The sequence below is a fragment of the Dipteris shenzhenensis genome, chromosome 13, assembly GCF_047967505.1.
Source record: "Dipteris shenzhenensis isolate YYH24624 ecotype China chromosome 13, Dip_SZ_1.0, whole genome shotgun sequence".
NCBI lineage: Eukaryota > Viridiplantae > Streptophyta > Polypodiopsida > Gleicheniales > Dipteridaceae > Dipteris > Dipteris shenzhenensis.
The window spans coordinates 47677568-47704174 of NC_141608.1; the positions used below are offsets into that span (position 1 = coordinate 47677568).

Sequence of the window (26607 nt, forward strand, 5' to 3'; positions counted from 1 at the left end):
GATAACCTTGTAGTCTTTGACCCTTTAGCCCAAGTCATGCGACTCTTGGTTGAAACCGCATCAGTCAAGCCTTTAAGGCTAGGTGGCATTTGTCAGGGCCTTTATGGCCATGTTGCATAATCAAGTTCGACCATTGCCATAGGGCATTCTCATGGTGGTTAATAGTGTAACATCTCTTAGCTTAAATGCCCGGCATCATCAAAAGTTATGGATGACCGTTGGTGGGAAATAGGATTTATATGGTGTATCGCCCCTTGTAAAGTGGTTGTTGAATTTTAGATTGTTCTTGTAATACAAGTATTTTCAGCTCTATGTGGCTCCCAGCGTTGAGTGGTTAGACTCCGTGGTAGCACAATAATCATATTCCTCATACAAGCATCTAGATTTTCTTCCAGTTATCTCTACATTCTTTTCTGTTGTTTCTATTTTGCATCTGACGTCATGCATTCAAATTGCAACCCGACCCATATGCATTGACTTCTGCCCCAACTCGTTTGCTTCATTTTCAACTCACAACATTTATGTTTTTTACGATGTTGTATCAAAAAGCTGGTTAGTGAAGTAGAAATAAACGTCCATTAACAATGGCTAATCATTGTTGTTTCTTCTTAAACTCCAAGTACAACTTGTGCTTCAAGTTTATTACTTTATTTGGCTTGTCCATTGATGAATTAGAGGAATGGATGAAGACACACAGTGGGACATGAGCTCAATTATAGGCTACACACTCCTTTTTCTTGTATTCAATGTTCATCTGGCAAAATGGATATGGATTTGGGATAGTGATTGCAAATATCTAGTATAACTTGAAACATATAGTAGGCCCTGCAATTCTCCATTCGGTTTTTGTGGAGGAAGGACAATTATTTGCTTGTTTTGCTCAATAACCTAAGTAGTGTAGGTGTTGTGGCATTCATGAAACGTATGGATACATCTATTAGCAGTTTTACACTGATTGTTTGAGTGAAAATCTCATCGCAAAGCCAAGACTCTTGAGTGATTGCATCCTCTATCCTGTATGCACTTTACACACCCCTAATCCCTTCTATGCATTCCATCTTCATAAAGCATCACTCAGTTCCATCTTCATAGAGCATCATTGTATGCAATTGCAAAAGTAATGGTCTATGGGGAGCATGTGAAGGGGTTAAGAGTGGCAAAGTACTGGCTTCACCCTTGGAGGCTTGAGGAATATTTCTCAGCAGGGGAGTGGCTCGTGTTTGCTTGGCTAAGCAAGGCCATTTTTCACAAATGAGTTTGCAAGTGGGCTGAATAGAGAGTGATGCTATGCGTCATTTGTTCCAAAAACTAATTTGGGATGTGTTTAAGGTTCCCACATCAAAATCCATAGACAAACGCTATATAAAAAGACTAATCTTGTGCTCACAGAGGCCTTAAAGTTAGGGGGGCATAGTACCGGCCCCTTTACCCTAGATTCTATTGAAATGGTCAGTTCTAATGTATTTTCCTTAGATTATGATGATTCCCCTTGCTTAATGGATTGCTAAATCTATTCAGGCATTGCCAATGCTAGAGCTTTACACTTTAAATCTCTTGCAATTTTAGTAGCTAGCTCCTTTTGATCCTTCCAATCAATGTCTTTATTTGAAGAATTTGTGTCTATAGTGGTTGTAATTGATACTTTTGACCGAGTAATAACCACTTGGGCATCAATTGCATCTGGCAGCTCGGCTACAACTGCTTGGCATTCTGGATCTACTTCCTTTCTTTCCATGTTATTTTTGAGAAATTTCATATGTTCATCCCATATTGGACAATCAGAATTGTAGATGATTTTCTCCACAACAAAAACATTTGATCTTAGATGTATCTACATTCTCCTTACCATTCTTACCTTTGTCCTACTCAGGATGTGGTGGCTTACCGTTCGGTGGCCGAGCATTAGTTGTCACCTGGTTCGCTAACACTTGGTGATTTTTACCATTGAATCAATAGTCCAAGTCATCCTTTCCAAACTTGGTACAAGTATTGCAATACTTAGTTTTGCATTTATCTTCTAAGTGTCCAGCCCTAGAACACTTACCACACCATTTCTCATTGTTGCCTACTTTCCTTATGAAGAGGTTGTTATTTCATTCCCGCTATGATTATGTAAGTTGTGTCTAATCCACACTAGCTTGCCTCTTGTCATACATGTGTGGCTTATGCTCATTATATTTCTAGTTGTTCGGTAGTTCCAGTTGTCCAGTTGTTTGATACTTTCGGTTTTCGGATGCTCGAGTGTTCGGATATTTATGGGCCTTCCTCTTGTGTTGCTATGGCTTTCTTACACTATGCAAGTGATGAACTAAATAAGAAGTTGGTCAGTAAGGGATGCACTAAATAAAAATTAACTTAATAGATGTGAAGCATCATTGGCTTTTACGTTTGCAAAAGCAGCATGAAACCACAAGTGCCAAGTGCCCTCAAATGCCCAATTCTTTTAAGGCCTTCTTCAACTTGGTTTTGATCTTATCATTCTTTACTGGCATCTCCTCAATGTTGATGTCAGTTCTTTTTTCTTTGTGTTGTATTTTAAGCCTTACTCTTCTCCAAAGCGATAGCTCGGTCTAACAATTCTTCATTAGACTTAGTCGGATTGACTATCTCTAGTCTACACTGCAAATCTACCTGAGTGTGACCTATGTGATCAATCAGGCTCGCATAGACTTGTCATCTAAAATAGTGCTCAACCGATTGATAAGACCTCACATTTGTTCTTGCTTGGAAGTTAGGTCATTAGCTATGTAAGCTGGCTTAGGGTCCTCTCTTGGACTGGACAGGTTCACTTCCTTGACCTCTTCAGGTTTGCCATACCCATTTTGGTCTCCGAGCTTGGTAGACCTCCTATTCCAGTAGTATCCTATGGTCTTGTATGGTGTAGGATTTAAAGTGTTTGGGAACTTGACGCAGGTCAGTGTCCTCATCCTTGTCATCTTCTACAACTTCTAGGACCATCTGTTTCCCATTGCAGAATGTTTTAGGGTCCTCAGCTTTTGAGGCCTTAATTTTACGAGGTGTTTTGTTCTTTGTAGAGCGCATTTGTGTAGCCTGGGGCCTCCTCTGCTTTAAGGGAACCTAGGGGGGACCTTTAGCATATTCAGTCGGGCTCCCCAGTTTGATGAGAATTGGGGATGTGCCAAAACAACACCCACATATCTTAGCCAATGAAGGTCTATTTTGACTTTCCTTACCCCTTGGTCTTCTATGGGGGATCTTAAGACATTTATCATATTCAGTGGTACCACTTATCCCAGCCCCTTAGGATCATGAGCGGACATCTTCGTTCCCATCCTTTCAACCATGTCTATGGTTTCCAAGACATGCATCCAACTTTGGGAGAACTCAGGCTTTGGCAACAGAGCATACCAGTGCTCATCCTAATCCCACTTTTATCTTCTTCATTGTAGGCTTGGAACACATTCACAAGGGTGGTTCTTTGAGTCATATCTGACATAGGTGCAAATAGAGAGCAAATAGATTGCCAGTCATAGGGTGTGTCCTCCAAGTGTGTAGGTTGACCCTCACAATTTGCTCGTCCTTGCATAGATAAATACAATTGGAGGACAAGTCACATACTAGGCATGTGGTGCGCATGAAGGATCTACCTAGGATAACATTGTAGCCATCCGGTTGCCCGTGGGAAATCCATCACCACAAACCAAAATCAATAGATGTGACTGAAGGTTTTGATCTTTATATCCCTTAGAACCCCGACTGGCTGGGTGGTCAGACCATCGGCTAATTTCACAACCAGGTTGGTGCTCTCCATCTCAAGTTTTTCCCATTTTGCCAAGCACTACTTCATGATGATACTAACACCTACTCCACCATCCAAGATAGCCTTCTTGTTGTGACAAAAAATTGAAATCATAGCATTTGTGTCATCGCTCTCAAAGTATTGACCCAGTTTATTGATAGGTATTTTGAGCACATTTGGCTCTTCATGCAGGGCTTCGATAGCATCAATGTCCACCTCTTCTAGGTTGACCATCCACCCATTTATCCAATCAGAGAGATCTCTCCAAAGGATGGGATTACCTTTGAGCAGGGTTGCTATGGACATCTTTATCTCTATGGATAAGAATTCATTGAGCCCAACCACATCCCGTGGTTGGCCAATTGGTGCTCTACCCTCGGGTATGGATTGGAACTTGCACCTATTACTTTGAGTTCTACCTAAAGTTTTAAGGTTAACCTAACATGGATATTTCAAGTTGTTTTCTCACGTTTTAGATAAAATGGCCATACTTCTTACTTAAAATGAGTTTTCTTAGAGTTTGTAGGTCCTAGAGTCTAAGGATAAATATAACACATATGTTTAAATTTCCTTGGAGCTAGATAATCATATTCATTATGATCTATGGCCTTAAATGTAATTTTAGTGAATGCTGATGACAAGGCAAAAATTGATTGTTAACATATTCTTTAACATGTCTAACAAGTCCTACACTCAATCGTACTTTGTATATGTCGTCAATAGGATATTATGGAGTAGCGTAAGTTTTTAGGGGACCTAATGTCATGTAGAACACCAAATTCAAATCGCATATTGATTGTTCCTTATGCTGTAATTCACGCTAGATTCAAGATGTAAGGGTTAATGAATATCATAAGAACCTTCATATGTTTAAATTATACCCTCTTTCCTCCCCTTCTCATCCCCTCTCTCTTCCCCTTTCTCTCTCTCTCTCTTCCCCTTCTCCTCTTCTCTCTCCCTGCCTTCCTTCCCTACCCTTTCTCACTCGTCTCCCACCCCTCCCCACCCTCATTGCACTATCATGATGGTAGTGCAAGTGGCTGCACCACCATTTTTTTTTTTTGATGCAACAGTAGCGCGACCCCCTCCCCCTCCCCCCCTCACCCATCCCTTCCCTCTCCTCCTACCTTTTTATTTTTATTTTTTGAAAATTATCTCTCCCCTCCCACTTCTGTCTCCCATCCCCCTTCCCCCCTTTTTATGTTAAAATTCTTGTTGCCATGGTGTGAGAGACCCCCTCCCCTCTCTCTCTCTCTCTCTCTCTCTCTCTCTTCCTTTTATTAAATTTCTTGCTGTCACAGCAGTGTGAGAGCTACCCTACCCTACCTCCCTTCCCTCTCCTATCCCTCTCCCCTTCCCTTTCCCTCTCTCCCTCCCCTCCGACCCCACCCTTCTCTCTCTCTCTCTCTCTCTCTCTCTCTCTCTCACTTCCTTTTTTTTAATTTCTTGCTGCCGCGGCAACGTGAGAGCTACCCTACCCTCCCTTCCCTCTCCCTCTCCTCCTCCCCTCCTCTCTCTCTCTTCCTTTTTTTTAATTTCTTGCTACCATGGCTGCGTGAGAGCTACCCTACCCTCCCTTCCCTCTCCCTCTCCTCCTCCCCTTTGACCCCCCCTTCTCTGTCTCTTTCTCTGTCTCTATCTCTGTCTTTGTCTCTGTCTTTCTCTCTCTCTCTCTCTCTCTCTCTCACTCGCTCTCTCTCTCTCTCTCTCTCTCTCTCTCTCTCCCCCCGCTTCCGTTCCCTCTTCCCCTTCCCTTCTTTCCTTCTCCCTCTCTTTCCCCCTCCATTCAATCTCTCTCTCTCCCTTCCCCTCCCTTTTTCTTCTTTCCCTCTCTTTCCCCCTCCATCAAGATGCATCATTTGAAGGTGTGTGCTTCACTCACTGCAAACACATCTTAAAAGACCTTTATAACTATTGCAAGGTGTTGATTGGAACCGTTCAAAAGTTCTTTAAAATTTTACCGCTATTGCTTTCTGAAAATCTGAAAGGTGTTTATTGGCACCATTATTAAGTCTTGGAGATTTTAGAGTTCCAAAAATTTGAAAGATGTTTATTAACAACGTTATTAAGATTTAGAGACTTTAGAGGACTCTCATGGTAAATTAATCTCATGAACCTTAACTATATATACATATGTATGTATGTATACATACACACACACACACACACAACAACAACAACAAGGACACCTTTTGGGAAAACATTTTCCCAACCTACTATAGTTGCTCCTTCAAAGCATGTAGGTTGACATGTTTGAAGCTGCTTTGTAGAGGTAAAAGGTAGCTACGAGAGCTATGACAACAATGGCTAGGTTGTGTAACATATTTGTGTTAGGGTTTGCCTATTTTGTGTAATCTATTGTATATCTTTTATATATTCTACTTCATGAGGATGCTCAAGTTTGTATCTATGAGCTACATCAATAATACTTGTGTGCACAAGAGACGGAGTGAGATTTTTGTGTGTAATCTGTTATATATCTTTTGTGTATTCTACTTCATGAGGATGCTTGAGTAGTCAAGAAGGCATTAAGGTCACAAAAGGTCTCCTCTCTGGGAGACGCACGGGTAAGGAAGATCAGCCCGTCATTCTCTAGACTAAGAGGGGTTGAGCTTGGACCAATTAGGAGAACCGCTGAAGGGAGATGAAAAGCCATCCAACCTGGTCTATAGGTTAATGGAGGGGGAGTCGTGGGCCGGCTTTTAAGCCAACAAAAAAGCCTTAGAGAGAGGCGGGGTATGATGATCATGAAGTTTGTATCTATGAGCTACATCAATAATACTTGTGTGCAAAAGAGACGGAGCGAGATTTGTTTATGCAGTGTGAACCATGCACATAGCCTTCTGCCTACTATAAGAGTGTTGGATACGGTGTATTTAGAGAGTGGGGCAAGAGGAATAGAGGGAGCAGCGAATGGGGGGGGTAGGGGGTGAAAATGTTTTCCCTAAGGGGACAGAGAAGAATGCATAAGGGGGACAGGCCATAGAGGGGAGTGCAAGGGCAAAGGGGGGAGGGGGGCTAGGGGGGGAAAGGGGGGGGGGGGATCGGTCATAGTGACAAGAGTAATAGTGAGAGGACTAAGGATAGGGCAATGGGAGAGGGTTCCAAGGGGAATGGGAGAGGGAACATGAAGGGGTTTCAAGGCTATGAGGAGAGGGTTCCAAGGGGGGTAGAAGGAAGGTAGGGAAATTGGAGGGGAAGCGTGAGGGGCTTTCCTTTCTTTTCTCTTGTCCATGTGGGCTTGCAAAGGAGAGGGGGGGCAAAGAGGAAGAGGAAGAGGAAAGGGTGGCAGGGGGCGAGTGGCAAAGAGGAAGAGGAAGAGGAAAGGGTGGCAGGGGGCGAGTGGTAAATGAAGAGAGGAATCACAAAGAGGCAGCAAGGAGCACAAAGGGGGGGGGGGAGAGATGGGGTGCAAAAATCATGAACAAGGAGGGTGTCCAAAGGGGGAGCAGATGGGGGGCTACACAATTTAAATTAAGTTGCACTCTTGCCTTCACAATGGCTAATGGAAGTTAGTATATAGATTTCTAGAATTGGTTTCACATGATAATGTCACATTTATTTTTTATTGGGTTCAAAATGAAAGCTTTTGGTGTCCTCAATACTATTTTTACATTTAGGTGAGACAAAAGTCAATCAAAATGTGTACTTTACCTTGGTAAGTAATTGGGAATGTGCATGCTCTGTTCTTAGCCTTTACAAAGGAATATATAAGATAGAGTTTTGTTAGCTTAAATAGTCCATGCACTATCACAATCTTCAAATCCATAACTTAAGTAAACTATTCAACTATTTGCTAAGTTTTTTATATGTAGTTCTAGGATTGGATACACCCAATCATGCTTTCACCCATGTAGTCATGTTTATTCTTTATGGGGCTCAAAATGAAAGTTTTTTGTATTATCTCCTAAGCCTTGTGAAAGTCAATCAAAGTTTAAAGTTTGCTTTGCTAAGTAATGGGAAATGTGCATGTTGTATTCTTATTCTTTATATAAAGTAATAACATGGCCACCAAATCAAACTAATAATTTCAATATCTTTTGGAAAAAAGCAATATGGTGTAATTTTTAGTATCCTTACTTAACTTTTCAACCATCCATGATAAGAGTTAATAAAGTTTTGTCTGGAATCCTTAAAAATATGTAGCTCTAGCATTTGAGTTCAACAAGATTTTACAAATACCACTTTTACATGAAGCTTGCATACATAAGGGGCTTAATTATTCCCCATCAATTCACCTTGGGACTTTCAAAGAAATTTCAATGCAAGTGATTATTTAGAAGATTAAGGCATTGATGTGTACATTTGAAACGATAACTATTACATGTGAGCTTGAATACTAAGAAATCTTTAGGAGGTTTCCATAAAATAATTGTTAAGATTGTTAATTTTCACAAAGTTTAGATTTTTCACATTTTTTGGCATAAAATAAAAGGTCTTAAAGAGAACCGATTCAAAGTTTCAACCTCCAAGTTCATAAGAAAACATCTTGAAGAGAGCCAATTGAAAGTTTCAACCTGCAAGTTCATATGATTGAGGGAACAAATGATTGAATGTGTGGTAAAAACAAGTGGCAAACCAATAAAGCCCTTGCCAATGGTGACAAATGTGGATGGTTGAGAGGAAGAACACTTGAAGTTGAACTTTCAGAATAGAACAAGAGAAAGAAGGTGGCTACAACCACAAGGTGTCCTTCTAGGATGGATTCTAATTTCTTAGAGGAAATTGTCATATTAGTATCTTGAGGGACGGGTCTCTGTTGTTATTGTTGACCAAGGCCCTCACGTGAATGCAAGAGTCTTGCCAATTGCAAGATAAAAATGGGTCATCGACATGTAAAGTGGTCTCCCGGTTTGAGGCAATATGGATGGTAATATGTGGTTTTTTTAACTAGATCAGTAGGAAAGCATATTTAACCATTTGTGGCCATTGATGAAGCCCATTCCAAGGAAAGGTCGTGCTTCCACAAATGAGAGCTGTCTGGACCAAGCAACTCGCCATCGGGGCTGCGCTCCAGGACCCCAACATTTGTACTCTCCAAAGAACACCGTCCTGAAGATAAAGAAAGAGAGAGAGAGAGAGAACAGGAACCACCCTCATCAGTTCAACGCCAAAACATCTACGACGTCTTAAGACCACAATACTCTTCAGGAGATCGAGAACGAGAGAGAGAGAGAGAGCTCATTGGGATTGGGCTTACTCTTCGCGACTTGTATCTCCCCAATCGTACCAGCCATCGGGAATGATTATGTTATCGAAGTAGCTGTATGCGAACAAAATTCTCGCGTATTGACCCCAAGCACGCCCCAGATATAGCAACCCCGTGCCCGTTATCCTGCATTGAACGAATGAAAACCCCGTGTTGTCATCCGGGGAGTTTCTCTGGGACGCTGCCACTGCCCCGTACGTCACCGCATTTGCGTGTAGTTCACAGTTCTGTTAAGAAGATGGGAATGTGTGCATATTAGGACCGCTAGCGTAGGCATCAAACCTTTACAAATTGTACGCAAGAGTCTCTCTTTCTCCCCCTTCCCTTCTAAGTCTCTCTTTTTCAGTCTCAAGGAGACGTAAAACTGAAAATTCCAGCATGAGCTGCCACCCATGTCGAAAGTCCAAGCTCTGACAAGTAAAATAAGACTCTTTTTGAGCGCGCAGGCGACTAGCAGCATGTATAAATACCAGGTAAAGCGATCTGCCATCTCCGAAGATAAAGTCAATCGCTCCTTCGATGTAGCAACGTAGAAAAAAATGCCTGCCCACGTGATCGAAGAGTGTGTCCTGAGCACCCAACATTCTACAGTCTATGAACGCTGCTTTGTCTCCGGAGATCCGCAAAGCCACCGCTTGCATTCCTTGCGCTCCCGGTAGGGGAGATGGGGCTGTGTTCTGAGCACCAGTCCCTCATTACTCAGATTAAGAATAGCAATAAACGACAAAAACAGTAGCACGCAGCAGGTCAAACCAGGTTCTTTACGCCCATGTCCGGCAAGACTTGTGACAAACCTGAAATGTGATATCTCTGGCTACGAAATAGTCGGAGTCAACAGCCACAGACGCGGAAGCGAATGTTCCAAGGACGTCCCCGGCTTGGCCCTTGTCACCCGCTTTTGCATTCCACGTTAAAATGGTTACTGCGCTACCCGAACCCTGGAAGGTAATGAAAGGTTTCCTGTAAGGCACGTACACTTTCTCTCTGCAGCACATGCAGTTTACTGGTGAGCAAAATTGAATAGATATTGCGACTATAAACCATTGAGATGGAAGAAATAATGTGGGGAAGGAGAGAGAGAGTGGGGCTTGAACCTGTAAACACCTGCATGGATAATAATCTTAATCCGGAACTTGTTGTCTTGTCGCACCATGTCTACTGCCCCTTGGACAGTTCGTGAATCTCCACGACCATTCTGATCCACGACTATCACTCGAACGGGGCGAGTGTGTGCGCGAACTCGAGAATGAGTGAACACAAACAGAGTTTCATACAAGTGGCGGAGCATATTCTTGGAGCTTTTCTTGCCTGCATTGTTACAAACAACGCCTGTGTCGTTGCAGCTCCAATTCAGATCACCTTGGGAGTAATCACCCAAATTACGCGAAGGTAGGTGAGCGTCACGTTCTTTCAGTGTAAGTTGAATTTGCGGAAGGCCGGCTACAGGCGAGGAGTAGATTTGAGGGGCAAGAAGAGTTACAAGGAGAGCTCCGAGTCCAAAATGCAATGCCGTAGCGAGACGGGTGTTCTTGCTAGGGGACATGTTCAGGGTGGTCGGCAAATGAGTTCCCGAGAGCAGGCTACAGAGAGGCTGGCCTGGCGAGTAAAATTGTACTCGGAGAAAAAGTGGTGGGAAAGCTGGGAGGTAGTGGGGCTCGCAAAGGCAGTTGTGTGCCGTTGCAAATTAAAACACAAGGAAGGAGGAGTGACAAGAAATGAAGATCAGCTGCCGTGGTGAAGGCAGCGGCATGCAAACGTATACTAGTTTTACTGCAAGAGCGCCCTGTAATATGTATCTATAACGTATCTACTGAGAGAGATTACAAGAGGAGGTTCATTGTTGTTGTTGTGGTTGGGGTGGTGGGTGTGGGTGGTTGGTTGGTTGCAAGCCCATGTTAAGTTATCGAGTAGTAAGCAAACGGGAAAAGGCCACAAAGTTGCTTGCACCTTGAGATTTGCGGGTTTTTTCCCCCCAATTTCAAGATTCCCTTGGATCTCTGCCCCCAACATCAAGATCCTCCCGATAACAGATCTCTTTTTTCACGCAAAGAACAAAAAAGAAGAGAAAAAGTTCCTTATGAGACTAAACCCTCTGCTTCAAAGCGCAATGAGCGAAATCAAGCTCCTCATACTTAATGCCAAAACATCCTAGTATAACTAATATTTCCGTCTGCAATTCCTGAGCTACGTTACTCGGAACCGTCCCCTGTCAAGTACGAAGCTTTCGTAAAGAGTGTTCTAAGAATCCACTTACATTCTGCCTATGATTTTTCACATCTGGAAATTACTCCGTAATTTTGTGACTTTTGAGAAATGCAAGAGTAGTTTCCGTAATTTTGTGTCTTCTGAGAAATGCGAAAGTGCAGGTCCCTGGATTACGCCACTGACGTCAGGATGAAGTGTTGACTAAACTTGATGAGGAAAGAAACATTAGCTTCTAATTAGCTCGATGGTGGATTTTGGAAAAGTAAATGATTGTACTTGCCTTCCATCCAGTTAACTCGGAACTTTAGCCTGGTGGAAGAACTTATCCTACGCTGTTCCTTACCTTCCGTATTCGATAAATAGCAGATGCTCGTATGAGATGCCAAATCTGTAATTGGGCTTCGTTGAGTTGGACCGAGCAAAGCTTGCCTGAAGCTCACACGAATCATTAGATGCACCATGATGCAACCATCTCTGAAACTCCAAACAGCTTTAATAATTGCGCATTCCCAGAACAGATGAGGAGGAGTTTGTAGCTGAATATGACGGAAGGGGCACAGCGTCCTTGCATTTAGAAACTCCATCCTTTGTGGACAGTGTGAACGTAAGCAGCTTCGACAGCAAAGAATTATAGCGATTACATGGGGTGGCATTTCGTACATGAATAAGGCTGCGAGCCCAAATATCACGAGAATCGTATGGGACATACTTTTGCCATCATTTTTGTAATGAAGAGGATGGTGTGAGTCGCATTGCTTAGTGAATGCTTGATTGCTAGAGTCATGATTTAATCCACAAAGCTAGAACAAGATTGCATAATACATTGTATAATATGCATAAGCAAGCTATTTCCATGGTCCCACCATCATTCACATACTACATGATGCATCCCAAATTAATGGGAATCCATAAGCATAAGATAGATAATTAGCCATTAAATCAAATATTATAAAGAGAGGAAATGAAGAGAGCGGAGTGAGTTGCATTGCTTAGTCAATGCCCAATTTCTAGAGTCATGCTACTCCTCTAAATGGAAAATTTGGTTGGAGTCTTTTTGCTTCTCTTAATGGAAAATCTTCTTAATGTTCATTCAACTTTCCTTTCACCTTGAGTAGGCCCTCTCTCACATTATCAAGCATGGCATTTTTAGCATGCAGTAGTGAGTCCTTATAGAGGAGATATCAAATTTTTTACTTGGATGCTACGAAAAGCCTTTGACAAGGTGAGCCTTTTACTCTTTTTAATGACCTATATTAGGTATATCTTATAATGCTTCCATAAGCTTAAATAGCACTTGAATTGACCCACAATTTCTTTTGAGAATGCTTTTGTAGGAACGAGAAGGGAGAAGACTTGTGAACTCAAGAGAACAAGAAGTGAACACAAGTGAACTCCAAATGAAATGTTCAACCAAAAGAAGTAGAAGTATTTGGTATATATAGTCCAAGTACTAGAGCACACTATAACTCCAAAATAGACTAACTCCTAGTCTATACTACATCACCATATCATTGTATATATCTCTATAAATCCCCCCTCAATGATATGGCTAAAATGCTCTGGAATGATCTCAAAAGAACCTGAAGTACCTAAAGTACTATGGTTGCACAAATTCATACACATGTGGATATAGCAACCTATGGGAGTACAAAAGAAAACAATGTCATTTTACAAACCCCCTCAACATTGTTTGATTGTCTCATATCCCAATCCACATTGATGTCATGTGAAGAGAGGCACTGAGAGGAATTTAGTGAAGATATTTGCCAAATTGTCCTCAGTGGAACAATGAAGCCATCTGTGATACAATCCCGCACATAATGATAGTGATTTTCTATGTGCTTCATGTGAGCATGAAAGACAGGATTGTTTCCAATAGCAATGCAACTTTGGCTATCATAGAAGATCAGAGTTGCATCACCATCCTGAGCATGATGCAAGTCATGCAAGAGCTTCCTTAACCACATACATTCCATAATGGAGACAAAATATCCGAAGGGGTTGTTGCTAAAATTTAAGATGGAGAACTGTAAGCATGTGGCCACTCCATTAGAGCAAGCTATTGGTGGGCGATTTGATCTACTTATGCTCTACACGACCAGACATTGCGTATGCCATAGGACTTCTTAACCAGTTCATGCATTGTCCCACAGTCACGCATTGGAATGTCGTAGTGAAGAGGGTTCTCAGATATGCTAGATCATAAAGCCTAAAGGACTTGGCTTTCAGTGCTATACCACACAAAGATGCATTTAATTCTTTTATCATTAAGCTTGGAGCAATTTTCAGCTGGTACCAAAGCATATGCAAGAGACCCAAACACTTTGACATGATTCACCTTGGGCTTGTATCCATAAAATGCCTCAAAAGCCATCCTATCAACCAATGCTTGTGTAGGGCAGTGATTCTGAATATATGTGGCTGTAACAATTGCTTCACCCCAAAATCCTTTTGGCATTCTCTTAAATTTCAGCATACATCATGTCATCTCCATGAGAGTCATGTTCTTCCTCTCTACAATTGGATTATGCTGAGGCATGTATGGCATTGTTTTGTGATGCCTTATCGCATGCTCTTTCAGGTATTCCTCAAAAGCATGCGAAGTATACTCTCCCCCATTATCATAATTAAGAGTTCTAATTCTAGAATTGGTTTGGTTCTCTGCCAATGCTTTTAACTCCTTAAACCAATTAAACACTTCAGATTTGCTTTTCATGAGAAAGAGCCAACTGAACCTAGAATAATAATCAATGAGTGTGAAAAAATACCGATACCCTCTATGGGTTGCGACATTCATTGGTCCACAAACATCACTATGCACAATTTGCAACACCCTTTGTGCTCTTACTAAAGCTAGACCATCCTTTTGGAATGGTAGGAGATGCAACTTTCCAAGAGCACAAGCTTCACACACCTCTTGAGTGGATTGCTATAATTTTGGCAAACCTTCATGATGTGTATGACCAAACCTATAATGCCATAAATCACCTAGAGTAGCAGAAGATATAGCCATAGCATGCTAATTATAGGGCTGAGCATCAAGCTTGTAAGAACCCATACTGGCCTCATAAGAGCCTGTAGCCATAATCTCATACCCTTTCTTTGGATCCTTGATCTTGCATTGATCATCCTAAAATTTTGCAAGCATGTGCTGATCATGAGCCATGGATGGAACTAAAACAAGATTCTTCCTCAAATTAAGAACATACCAGACAACACAAATATACTTTTTCTTTCCTGAATCCAGAAGGATGGGAACATCACCCACTCCTATGATGTCATGAGTGCCATCATTGGCACAAGTAACTTGTCTGCCATGAATAGGTTTGATTACTTCAAACCACTCTTCCATGTGAGTTGTGTGCTTCGATGCACCACTATCTAGATAGCAAGTATCTATGGTAGCAAATGAAAAGTACGAGATGAAGCATGAGAGGCATCATGTGTAACTAAATCCCCCCTTGCACCAAAGCTATCCTGAAATGCAGTAAATACATAATCCTTTCCCTCTTGTGCAAAATTTGTATGAGATGGTGAAGCATTGGCATTTTCAATTGGTGCAACATAACTACTACTTGTGCATTGCCTCTTTTTCTCATTGGCAATCCTTTTCTGGCACTCTACAATGTAATGACCAGTTCTTACAATAATTGCATCTGCCTTTCTTCACCTTTGCACTTTTATCTGCATTCCTTGCATTTGTGTTTGCATTCCCCTCCTTCCTGGGTTGATAAGGATGCCTGATCTTTTTCTAAAATTTACCCTTTCCATGAGTGGCAAGTGCTTTCTCACTCTGACTAGAGGAATGGGCTGAATTGGTAGTCCTCATTTCTTCCAGTAAAAGCAAGCCAACTAACTCCTCAAAACTGAGTGGATTAGCCCTAGCATAATGGTCAAGGAAGTAACAAATGTATCATAAGAGGGAGCCAGACTATTGAGGGCAATAGAGACCAATTTATTGTCTTCTATATCCTCATCAATAGCTATGAGCTCATCCCGAATGTCAGTAATCTTGGCAATATGAGTGGACTAAATGTGTATCTTCACAGACAATGCAATCAAAGACAAAGCTTGGGAATCCTTGTGATCAAACCTATTCTGATCCTCCATGGGAGCGGTAGTAGAAGACTGAGTGGTAGTGACAGAATGGAAGATGCACTTGTGCTAGATCCAGCAGGTCTAGCCTTATCACCATTCACGATGTCTATAAGCCCTTTACAACCAAGATATTCTTGAGTGTAAACAACCACAAAGCATAGTTGGGTCCATCCAACTTATTCGCTTTAGTCATGGTACCAAAATTCTCATTTAGAGACATGATTTCAAGCTCAAGAATAAAGGTAAGTGTACCTGCAAAGGAAAAGATAGCAAATGGACAACTGAAAGACCATTGAATGCTATGCAATCACTATAATGGCATTCACTGACAGTGGCTACTCTGAAATAGTAGTAAATATGCCCCAAAAATTTTGCTTAGACCTCAATCCCTTCTGGGATACAAAATGCAATCAAGCACTATATTTCTGCCCTGAAAAATTGTCCTCAACCATAGCCAAAAATTGGTCAAATGCAATGTGCTTTTGCCCCAAAAATCACTCTGTATCTCAACCAAACAATGTCTTACAATGCAATAGCAAACTCTTGCTCAATAGGTATCCAAAAGTGCATCAACTTACAACCAACACTTGGCTTCGAAATGAACAACACCTGAGCAATGATTTGCACTTAATGTGCAGCCCAAAACTATCCTAAATGCACTGACACCTGTGCAATGATCTTAAAAAAATATGCGCACGATGCAAAACGAAATCACCCAGCTAAGGAGTGCTTCTTGATGCAAAATCTCGCAACAAAACTGAATCTCGAGATCACAGAAAGCTCATGGGAGCTCAAGATAGCCAAAAGAGAATTTGACTAGCAAGAACTAACTTCTTTTCCACGAGAGAAGTGCAACAAGAGCACACTGGAGAATGGGGAAGCAAGTGACAAAGCTGGAAGGACTAGCTCTGATATCACATGTAGGAACAAGGATGGAGACAAGAAGTGAACATAAGTGAGCTCCAACTAAAATGTTCAACCGAATGAAGTACAAGTACTTGGTATATATAGTCCAAATACTAGAGCACATCAAAACTCCAACTCAACCTAAGTCCTAGTCTATCCTACACCAACATATCATTGTATATATCTTTATAGATTTCACCAACCTTAAGCCAAGTTTTGTTGTTGTTGTTACTCACAACACATGTAGGTATGCATCTGATGCCAATCCATTAGGACTCTAGCTTCCATGGTTTACTTGCATATGAGATGCTATCCCTTGAGTTGTCTCCCTCAGATGGTGTTGTGATTTTATCTTTTGTTGCCACCTTACTATCGCTTCATCTATGTAGGAATCATATTTACCTTTTGCAACCTCCTTTTACTAGCTTTTCACTACCTTGATTACATTTTTTAACAACCTAAACTTGCAATCTCTATCTTTTTCCCATGCACTCCATGGTGAGCAACATGGGAGAAAGCTTGCTAGCTTCTCTAAAGAACTGAAAGCAAAGGAAATGTAGACAATGTCACACTCATTATAATGACAATATGATTAAAAGAAAAGGTTTGAGTAGAAGCAACATGAGTACAAAAAAAGGAAGTTAAAATTTGAAAAAGAGAAAAAGGATTGCCATCTAAAAAAGTACTCATATATGATTACTTGAGCGACATCAATGGAATTTTTTGAATACTCAATAGGAGGACCCTAAAAACCCAAGGGGATAGACCACCAAATTGGAAAAAGTGAGGTCATGCTTTTTGAAGATCAATGCCAATAAGCTGCCTTACTTGTCACCAATTTAAATTTCTTGATATTACGTATTCAAATAGAATAACTACATAAATGATGGAAAAAACCAAATAGGCAAGATGACAAATTAGTGCATTTGATGGATTAACACTTTGTCTCCCCCTTAACATGCATGTTTAAAGGAAAAAAATGGAAACATAGACAATGGTAAATGCTAAAGACTCAAGAGTGTAGGCCTTACTACAAATAACATTGCACATGCATATCTATTTAATATTTTCTTTTTTACATAAATTTTTTCTCAATAAATTTAAGAACATAAACTAAACCAATCAATTTTCAGCACCATGAAATAGCTCAGTAAGTGTAGCCTATGAATTTTATGATTTCACATGCAATAGCTCAATATGCATAGCTACAGGTGATGATGTGCCTAAGTACAAGGCCTGTTTGGTTGCTAAAGGGTTCAAGCAAGAGAAGGGTGTGGAATTTGATGAGATATTATCTCTAGTTGTGGAGATTACCACACTTAGATGTGTACTTGGACTTTGGCAGTAGAGGATATGGAGTTTATGTAGATGGATGTTAAGACAGCTTTCTTGCAATGCATGAGGAAATTTACATGGTACAGTCGAAAGGCTTTAAGAAAAGGGCAAAGAGCATTTTATTTGCAAGCTAAAAAAGAAGTCTCTATGGACTTAAGCAAGTGCAGTGAGATTGATCACTACCTCTACACTAAAAGGGTTAAGGATAATAGCTTGATATTCCTGGCACTTTATGTGGATGATATGCTATTGGCTAGCAAGAACACTCGTGAGCTTGATGCATTGAAGGCCAAGTTGCATGAGGCCTTTGACATGAAGGATTTGGGACCTACAGGTCATATTCTTGGGATGCGCATCACATGTGATCGGAGTAGGAAACTGCTTTGGCTTTCACAAAAGGAGTATGTTACAAAAGTGTTGCAGTGTTTCAATATGGAGGGGGGGAAGGTAGTAAGTACTCCATTACCTCCATATGTGAAACTAAGTCAGGCAGATAGTCCCAAATCAGATGAGGGGAGGGCCATGATGGCCAAGGTTCCTTATGCATCAGCGGTTGGGAGTCTTATGTATGCTATGATAGCTACTAGGCTAGACATTGCATTTGCAATGGGAGTTGTTAGCCGATATATGGCTAATCCAAGAAAGAGGCATTTGGACGTAGTTAAGTACATCATGAAGGGTACCAAGGAGGTGTGTATCTGCTTTGGTAGAGGACAGATGCGTGTATTTGAGTACACGGATTCAGACTATGCAAGGCATGTGGAAGCAAGAGATCCACTTCTGGTTATGTGTTCACCATTACAGGTGTGGTGCAGTGTCATGGATGTCTTGTACATGGAAGTGCATTGCTTTGCCTACCACAAAGGTTGAGTATGTTGCAGCCACAGAGGGTTGCAAGGAGGCTATTAATTGTGTGATTTTTTTCAGTTGTAGCTAAAAGTAGGAAAGGATGTTGAGCATGAAAAGGATATTGAGCATGCCACCACAAGTGTGTGGAGTGTACATGTCAGGGGGACCTGCTGGTGCGGGTGACGATTTGTTCGTTCATCCAATCAAAGAGATCCTCCAAAGGGTAGGGTTCCCTCTTAGCCCCCTTGCCGAGTACACCAAATGATAAGTTTCTACATGTGGCGAGAAGGCTATTAAGTAAGATATATACACCAAATTAGTCTTTTTAATGCATTTGTCAATGGGGCTTACATATATGCTACAAGCCCCTTAGTTTGTTGTACATGCCCCACCATTAAGTCCCTCAAGTGGCATTAGGTGTCTCTAGAGTTACATGTGACTCATGATGGTCTTTCCTCATAAGCACCTTTAGTTTTAAAAGTACACCTCAAACCATCCAAAACACTATCACCTACCCAATTAGTCTACTGAGGAGCCCAAGGTAGACTATGTTTGTGTAGGCCTCCACATCATTGTCTACATGGTTTGGTACCCATTAGGGGAGTAACAGGGTCTCATGGGTTAGAGGATAATGTAAGACCCATGATGGGATCCCAAGGAGGACCTAGGTGTGTTAAGCCCACAATTTGGCCCATCTCCTATCACCTTTACACATAAATGATGGGAGGGTCTGGCTCTTCCAAATTCAAATTTTCAAAATCAACATTTTGAATTCTGGTGTTGTCCTCCCTACCTCCCTCCTCCCTCCCTCCCTTATATGAGAATGGCATTCTCTCTATAACTAAAAGCCAACCCTATTGTGAGACAAAAAGGATTTGAAGTGGGATCCCATCTTGCCCATCCCACTAGAGAAAGTAAACATATGTATTTTTGCTAAACTATGCATACTTTGATAAGTTCATATATTTGCATCTTGTTCATGCTTGTGATCTGATTTCATAAGAAATATTTTCATGTTGCATTGGAAAAGCTAAGGAGTTGCTTTTAGAGGGGCGATTCCATGGAGGACTGTAAAACTGAAGGTGGACAAGAAAATGCCTTAGACAACACAAAATATTCCTACCAAAGTGTCCGTGGGTTAAGAAAAGGCAAGGAGATTCTTATATAACCACAATCCTAAGATTAAAAAAACATACATTGTCTCACAGTTGCTTGGGTTGGAAATACTGGAAAGATTTGTGCGAATGCACTACCAGTAAGGCTTGTTATCCTCAACTATTGATCGTGAGAGAAAAGGTGTGGCCAAAGCTTGATGCATTGATAAATTTCTTTGCCAGGTCCAAATTCATGAGATGTATTATGAAAGGTTTAGGATGGCATTGAAAGAGTTTATGTAGTTAATGGTGGCGAAAGCATAGGGGGCAAGGCACATTATGCATTACATGGTAATATCACCATCACAATCTTTAGAACTTGCTTTATTTAAATTTTTCTCACTAAAACGATGCTCATCATGTTGACAACATATTCTTTGTGTGTATGGAGAAGTCATACTATTAAGCCAAGGCAACCTACTTCAAGAACACAAGGCATGGTGGTGGTATCACTCGTAGTATGCATTGCATGAGATGCCTGATTGGTTTTTAGACCTTTACTAGGTGGGACTTGGTAGTGCGAAAAAGCCCCAAAACTTGTGAAAGGAGGCCATGTTGTATCAAAAAATAGAAGAGATTGTGATTGGAAGGCATCCATAGGGAGTTGAGGAAGCATTGGTTGCACGTTAGAGTTCAACAAGGGAGTAGATGGGCGCATCAAGAATCTAAAGCTATGCAGTGATTTTATATTGCTTTATAATGAACTAAATGCCTATTTGGACCACAAAGCTTGAGTATTCTTACATGGAATTGTGTTTTTCTTTTAGAAGGTAGGGGTCAAGGGAAAGGGAGATGTAACAACAGATGAGGGGAGGGGGGCACACTTGATAAAACCTAATTTAAAAGGGGCCTAACATGAATTTTAAAAAGGTGACCTAAACTGTTTTGGCTGCGTGTATCTCTTGAATTTCTTGCCTGACAACTTCATCCACACCCTGAGTCTTGCCCTTATGAGGCACATTGTAAACAATTTCTTTTTTTATATCTTGAACTTAAAGGAAACTTAATAAAATACAAAATATTTTGATTTTTTGGTACATCACATTGTAAAGATTTCCTTTTATATGTTTAGCTACATTCATACGATGCATTCAGGCTTTCCCATAAAAAAATATAGACTTTGAAGGGATAAATGAAGGAATTTTGCCACCATCCAAATGCCTAAATTTATGCCATGGTGGGTTTAAGTGTTTTTAGGAAGAACATGCCCTCTCAATCAAATCTTCCTTTTGCAAAATGCTCATTTTTTAATTATATTAGAAATGACCATTAGAGTATCCAAAACTAGCTAGAGCATTTTATTTCTTTTGGAATTTACATCATAATGCCTTAATTTGGATTATTTAAAGAATGGATGCAATAGTTCAATATCAATTAAATGCATGGAATATGATATAAATTTATCATTGAATATGATATGATAGGAGATGAAATATCAGCAATTATGATTACTTAAACAACTACAAATTTACATTGTAACTCAATTTTCAGATACAAAAGAATAAAAGCAATAGATTTACATACAAAGGATTTACCATTCATCCATAAATCAATGAGAATAGATGGATGAAAAGATTTTTAAAAATAAATGCTTGACAAAGAGCCTCATAGCATGTCTCTCTTCTTAGCTATTTCTGATACATCCAAAATAGAAGCCTTTGAAATTTTGAGTAAATTCCTAGATCTAAACCTAGTAGAAACAGCACTAATGTCATCCTCTCCTACAACAAGGACATAGCCACTCCAAAATTCTTGATGATATGCAACAAGGCTTTGGACTTCAATAGCTCCATAGGCCCTCGTGCTGAATTTTTTGTGTGGAAGACCACGGTGTGTCCCGCTCGACCAAAGTAGTGGGCCGAAGTGTGATCTCATCCAAATTCATCGCAAACATTAGCCCATTGAAATGAAAACTTGTTGGCCTCAAATGCATGTTGCAACAATTTGATAGACATTAGGTTAAAGGACCAACAAAACATATTATACTAAAAGACTATCAGAACACTTCAATTCAAAGATCTTGGTTGATTACCATAATAGTGTTGCTAACTTCTATTCCTTCCTCTCTTCCAATAGTGATGGATCTTTGAACTTTTTCCTATCCCATCTAAGATATGGAAGCTTCTATGTGGGAGCATTGCGCATCAGGAAGCAAGTCATTTACTGGATGGTTTGCATCTTGCTATCTAGCTAGTGTCATTAGTAGAAAATCTTCCATTATCTAGTCAGCCAAAAAATGTAGTGTCTTGTACACTTGTGTTGACATCGAACCACATAGAACTCATAGTGCCTCATCCTCCCACCATGGAGAAGAGATGCTCTTCTTCATCAATAATGAGTAGGGACAATGGCCACATGTTTGTGGTTGAGTCATTGTTGGAAGTGGTCTCCAATGGAGATGCATGCTTTGTGTGAGTAGGCCCAATGCCTTAGTTGCTTCCATCTCCTTGCTTTCCTAGTCATCAAGAGGTTCTTCCATTTACACATTAGTGTCCTCTTTGGGCTAGGATATCAATAGAGCTATTAGAAGGAGTCCTTAAGGGTGAGGCTTCTTCTTTTAAATTTCCTTCTCGGGGAAGGAAGATGAAGGTCATCTCCCAAGAAAGGAACCTATTGCATGTGTCCTCCATGATCCCTAATTATAGGAGTACATGGGTATGTACAACCATAAACCCATCTCCTTGATCAACATCAATAGATAAAATTATATGTTTATTGTCATTGTTAGAGCCAAGAGAAAGCCAATGCCCCCTTATTTTCTTCTAGTTGAATACAACCTTTGGCATGATATGTGATACCTAACAACCACATTGTCCTTACATGTGTGACATTGAAACACATCATGCTTTTGTTTACATGACTTGGTTCCCCAATACTTCCCAAGAAAATCTTCAAGAGCATTTTCATCTATGCGCTTACATGACCACATAGTTTTTGTTCTATGCATCTGTATATTGTGAAAACTATTTAAAAAAAAGCATGGAGGCATAGACCAAGACATCCTCGTGCATTTGAAGGCAAGTGTGAACATTATGGCCATGCCCACATCCTTTGTCATCATTTCCTCATACAATTGCAATGCCCTTGAATCCATCATGATGCAATCCAAATCTTGAAGCTGTGGTGGTGCAATGATTTGAAGATGGCCATAGCTTGACGGTGTCCTTGGAGTAATGTATGTTGCAAAGAGACGACTTTTTCCCAGCATGCATTGCTTACCTAAATCCTCATGAATCACAGTGGGCTTACTCGACTGGTTTCGACTCCTCAATGTTGGAAGGGAATACATCTACCATGAATAAGTGCTCTAGTAAAATGAACATAAGATTTTTAAATGAACTCACTACACTCATAAGTAAAAAGGGTACATAGATACAAAGGCTTACAATATGTGGTGGTATCCTGGTTTGCTTGGGTGGTAGAGGTGGGTGCATGTCTTTTCCCATGTAGATGTATTGCACCTTTTCATGCATCCTTTCTTTACAAACTTGAACTTCAAGATGAAGGCCCTTATACTCATGCAAGACATCACCTCTCTCTTGCTCTTGGGAACCTTATGTGGGCCCTTGGAAGATTTTTTCATGACTATCCAGACATTGAAGCTATAGGTGCAAGGGATCCACTCATCCAATACATTTTTGGTGTTGTGGAATACACAAGAGATCACAATATTGCATGGCCTTATATGTATGGTCCTCACCATTCTTGCAGGACAATGAAGATAATTTTAATGGGAGAACATAGAGGAATAGAGGTCATAACAACAAAAATGGAGCTCCAATACACTACAAGACACGAGCCCCTTTTCGACACTGTCTACCGACACTTCATGGGCAGGGGCACAAAAATCGTTGGCACGGTTGGTGGGTGGGGAAAGTGTTGGCGTAGACAACAAAATTGGAGTCGGTATGGTCATCGGTATGCATGTTTATATAGGCATCGGTATATACCGACACCTATATCGATGTGCATACCGACAACTTGCAATGCTTCCACTGATGCTTCCATGACTTCTGGGTTAAAGTTTCCATTCTGATGTTTTTATAGAACATCGTTTCCAAGGTACCCAAAATAATTTTTTATCACAAGTTTGATCATTTGAAAGATAAAAAATATAAGAGTATGTACACCAAAATCGAGATCAAAACACGCATATATTGATAGTGAACTTAACATATAAATGTACAAAATATCACATTATAAATGAGAGGGCCAAACATAGGAAGTCTCACCGATGTCAAAACAAATGTACAAAATGTTACATTATAAATGAGAGGGCCAAACATAGGAAGTCTCATCGATGTCAAAACAATCAATCAGTAGCATTTACATCGACGGCTTCATCTTGAGCCAAGTCTCGCATGCCAAATAAGTCTATCAAGGTTTATATACAATTGATCACCTATATCATCATCCCCTATTGTATGTCTTGACCCTCTAGTTCACCCTCTAGTTCCCTAAATTCATGATCTCCACCTTCCTCCATTATAATGTCATTATTGTCAACTTCTTCTTGGCCCATATAGTCATCTTCATCCTCTTCCCTAGATCCATCAACATCATTATTTGGATCTTTTGCCAGCATCTCCATATCCACATTCCTATCTTCAAAAATATGTTTTCTTTGAGGAGCAACTTGGACCACATACCACCATCTTGGATCCGAACGATCTAGACAAAAGACCACCTATGTTGAAGATACAAATTAGATGTTAGTAATTATATTCATTTATTCTTAAGTATATAAATATATATATATATATATGAACATCTACCAATATTTTTTTGAAAACGAAGATATTAGCTTTCAATCACTTCATTAGTATGTACCTATTCACAATACTCTAGAAGAACAAAAGTATCACTTTCATCAGTCTAGTGGAGTCAATGGCAAAGAAACCATTGCTATCTCTCCTAACTATAGCATTGGGACCATTGTAGATATTTCTAAACCATTTGACATCAAGAATGAAAATGCTAAATCATCTAAAATCAACTTCATAGATGTCACGTATGGTCCCACAATAATCTAACTGCGATGAGAGAAGATTGGTATCAGAAGCACTTGCTCAGCTATCTTGTACAAAGTTAGCCATGACTCCATAATCATATGTGGCTCTCCTTGAATCAATGCATTCCATACGAAAAACTTTACCTTAGAAAGGATACATGGTGCCTTTAGGAGAACAATTCTACGAGGATGCTCTTGGGTTCCTAAACCACCCTCTTAACTTGTAGAACCATGCTCACGGGTTCTAAGCACATGCTCTTAGGGCCACAAGTGAGGCATCCTACCCATCTCGTGCAAGTCTTCTCGAACTCCCCCTGTGTCCAACCAAGTGTTTCCAAATATAAGCCCCCACATTCTTGAAGATATGCATGGGATCCAAGAGATGATTGATTTGTAACTCACCCCAATATGGAAGCTCATGAAAGATCGACAAATGTTCCATACCAAGAGGAAGATCCTCACTATTAGCTCTCCAATCTTGAATCCAGTCACTTGCCTTCCTATGGACCGGTGGTGGATCAAGTTGACCTTCACATGCAGGATGATCAAGCGGAAGGTATTGAGCATGACCTTCCATCTTCTTCATACGTTTGGAGTGTCGTGCATTCAAACTAGGGCCACAAATGAATAAGCATGGTACCCTTGTGTTTTAAATCCTACATATATGCATGCACAAATAGATCATTAGACATGCATAGATCACATCACAATAAAGCATAAAGGTATCAATACACATGCACTGAAACATACCTAGGGTCTCCCCATATCCTAGATAGTCATGCATGGTCCACATCAAAATTCCCTTGATGAAAATGTCTGCAGCCCGCCTCGGGGCTCTAGAAATATCAAAGATAGGTATGCCTCTCCATAGGGTCTGTAGATCCTTGATCAAGGGTGCCATGTACACGTCCATATTTTTGGCCTTGTACTTCCCTACCATAAGTAGGGCAAGCATGAGGTGTCCCTTCTTTATTGCTAGCCATGGCGAGATATTGTAGTTCACCAAGACTATGGGCCATGTCGACCAAGATGTTGAGTGCAACTCGAAAGGGTTCACGCCATCCATTGCGAGCTCGAGATGTAAATTGTGTGGCTCCCTCGCAAAGTCTGGCCACATCTTGTCTATGTGCTTCCAAGCAGCACAATATGTCGAGATCCTCAAAGTGTCATCGGTGGACCAGTGCCATGTCATCAGTTCGGCAATGGACTTGCATCTGAACAAGTGCTATACTCTGGGGTTGATGGGAAAATGTCTCAAGACTTTCACTGGGATCATCTCCCCTAGCAAGCCTTGTCTGTAGTGTTGTCCTCCACACTCCGGGCGATTAACCAAAATACAAAATACAATCATTAGGGCAAGCGTGGATGGTGTCATAATCCATCACAACCATCATCAACTCATGATGAAACAAAATACAATCATTAGGGCAAGCATGGATGGTCCATCCCAACCATCGTTAACATCTTCTTCGCTTTGTCTCTAAAATTGGGCATGATATTTGGGGGGACAGGCAACATCTTCTAGAACAACCTATTGCAATTTACATATCCAAGCAAGATGGATGCATCTATTTTATGAGCAACAACCTATCAGCAGGTTTATTTGAGCGTGTTTTTCAAGAGATTTAAAAAATTGCATTTCTTTAGGAAACATGGTTTTAACACTTTTATTTTCACTAGAACTAGATCCCTTTATCATAAAAATATACAGAATAATCACTCTCAATGTAATAATATTATACATACATTATTACTTATTAAACACGTTTATATCAATATGACAAGAGCTTTGTAGTGCTTTAATAGCATAAATAACAAGGTATTTATGGATATGTTTCTAAAGAAGTTTAAATTACTATAAAAAGTATTAACTTGGTCTTATATGTCACTCTCATAAAATACATGTAATATTTAATACTATATATGCAATATTTTCCAAAATATAACCCCATAGATGAGCTCAAATGTGGTTTTTTGATCAATTTGAGTGGCTGAATGACTATATTTAGACATTGGATGTAAAGTTATGCCACTTTTAAAAGTGTTGTCCATGGTAGTTTCGCCAGCGAAACTACCTTAG

The 26607-nt window shown here is 40.4% G+C and overlaps 1 protein-coding gene and 1 pseudogene across 1 annotated transcript; both read right to left on the reverse strand.

Annotated features, from left to right (window-relative positions):
- Window positions 1-8306: 8306 nt before the first annotated feature.
- Window positions 8307-10512, reverse strand: LOC147895503 (putative pectinesterase 53). The gene is made up of 5 exons (XM_087383474.1): window positions 10064-10512; window positions 9764-9953; window positions 9440-9646; window positions 8961-9196; window positions 8307-8812 (listed from the first exon to the last, which is right to left on the reverse strand). The coding sequence occupies exons 1-5, from the start codon at window positions 10510-10512 to the stop codon at window positions 8656-8658; spliced, it is 1239 nt and encodes a 412-aa protein (XP_087239600.1). The 3' UTR covers window positions 8307-8655.
- Window positions 10513-11052: 540 nt separating this feature from the next.
- Window positions 11053-25878, reverse strand: LOC147895504 (uncharacterized; annotated as a pseudogene).
- Between the last annotated feature and the right edge of the window lie 729 nt (window positions 25879-26607).

Bases quoted from the DNA above. Each gene is read 5' to 3' on its own strand.
- LOC147895503 (XM_087383474.1), bottom strand. From the start codon at position 10,512: ATGTCCCCTAGCAAGAACACCCGTCTCGCTACGGCATTGCATTTTGGA. The intron at 9,647-9,763 runs GTTTGTCACAAG...ACTGGTGCTCAG, and splicing joins CCAGAGATATCACATTTCAG to AACACAGCCCCATCTCCCCT. The intron at 9,197-9,439 runs GTATTTATACAT...TCTTCTTAACAG, and splicing joins ATGGCAGATCGCTTTACCTG to AACTGTGAACTACACGCAAA.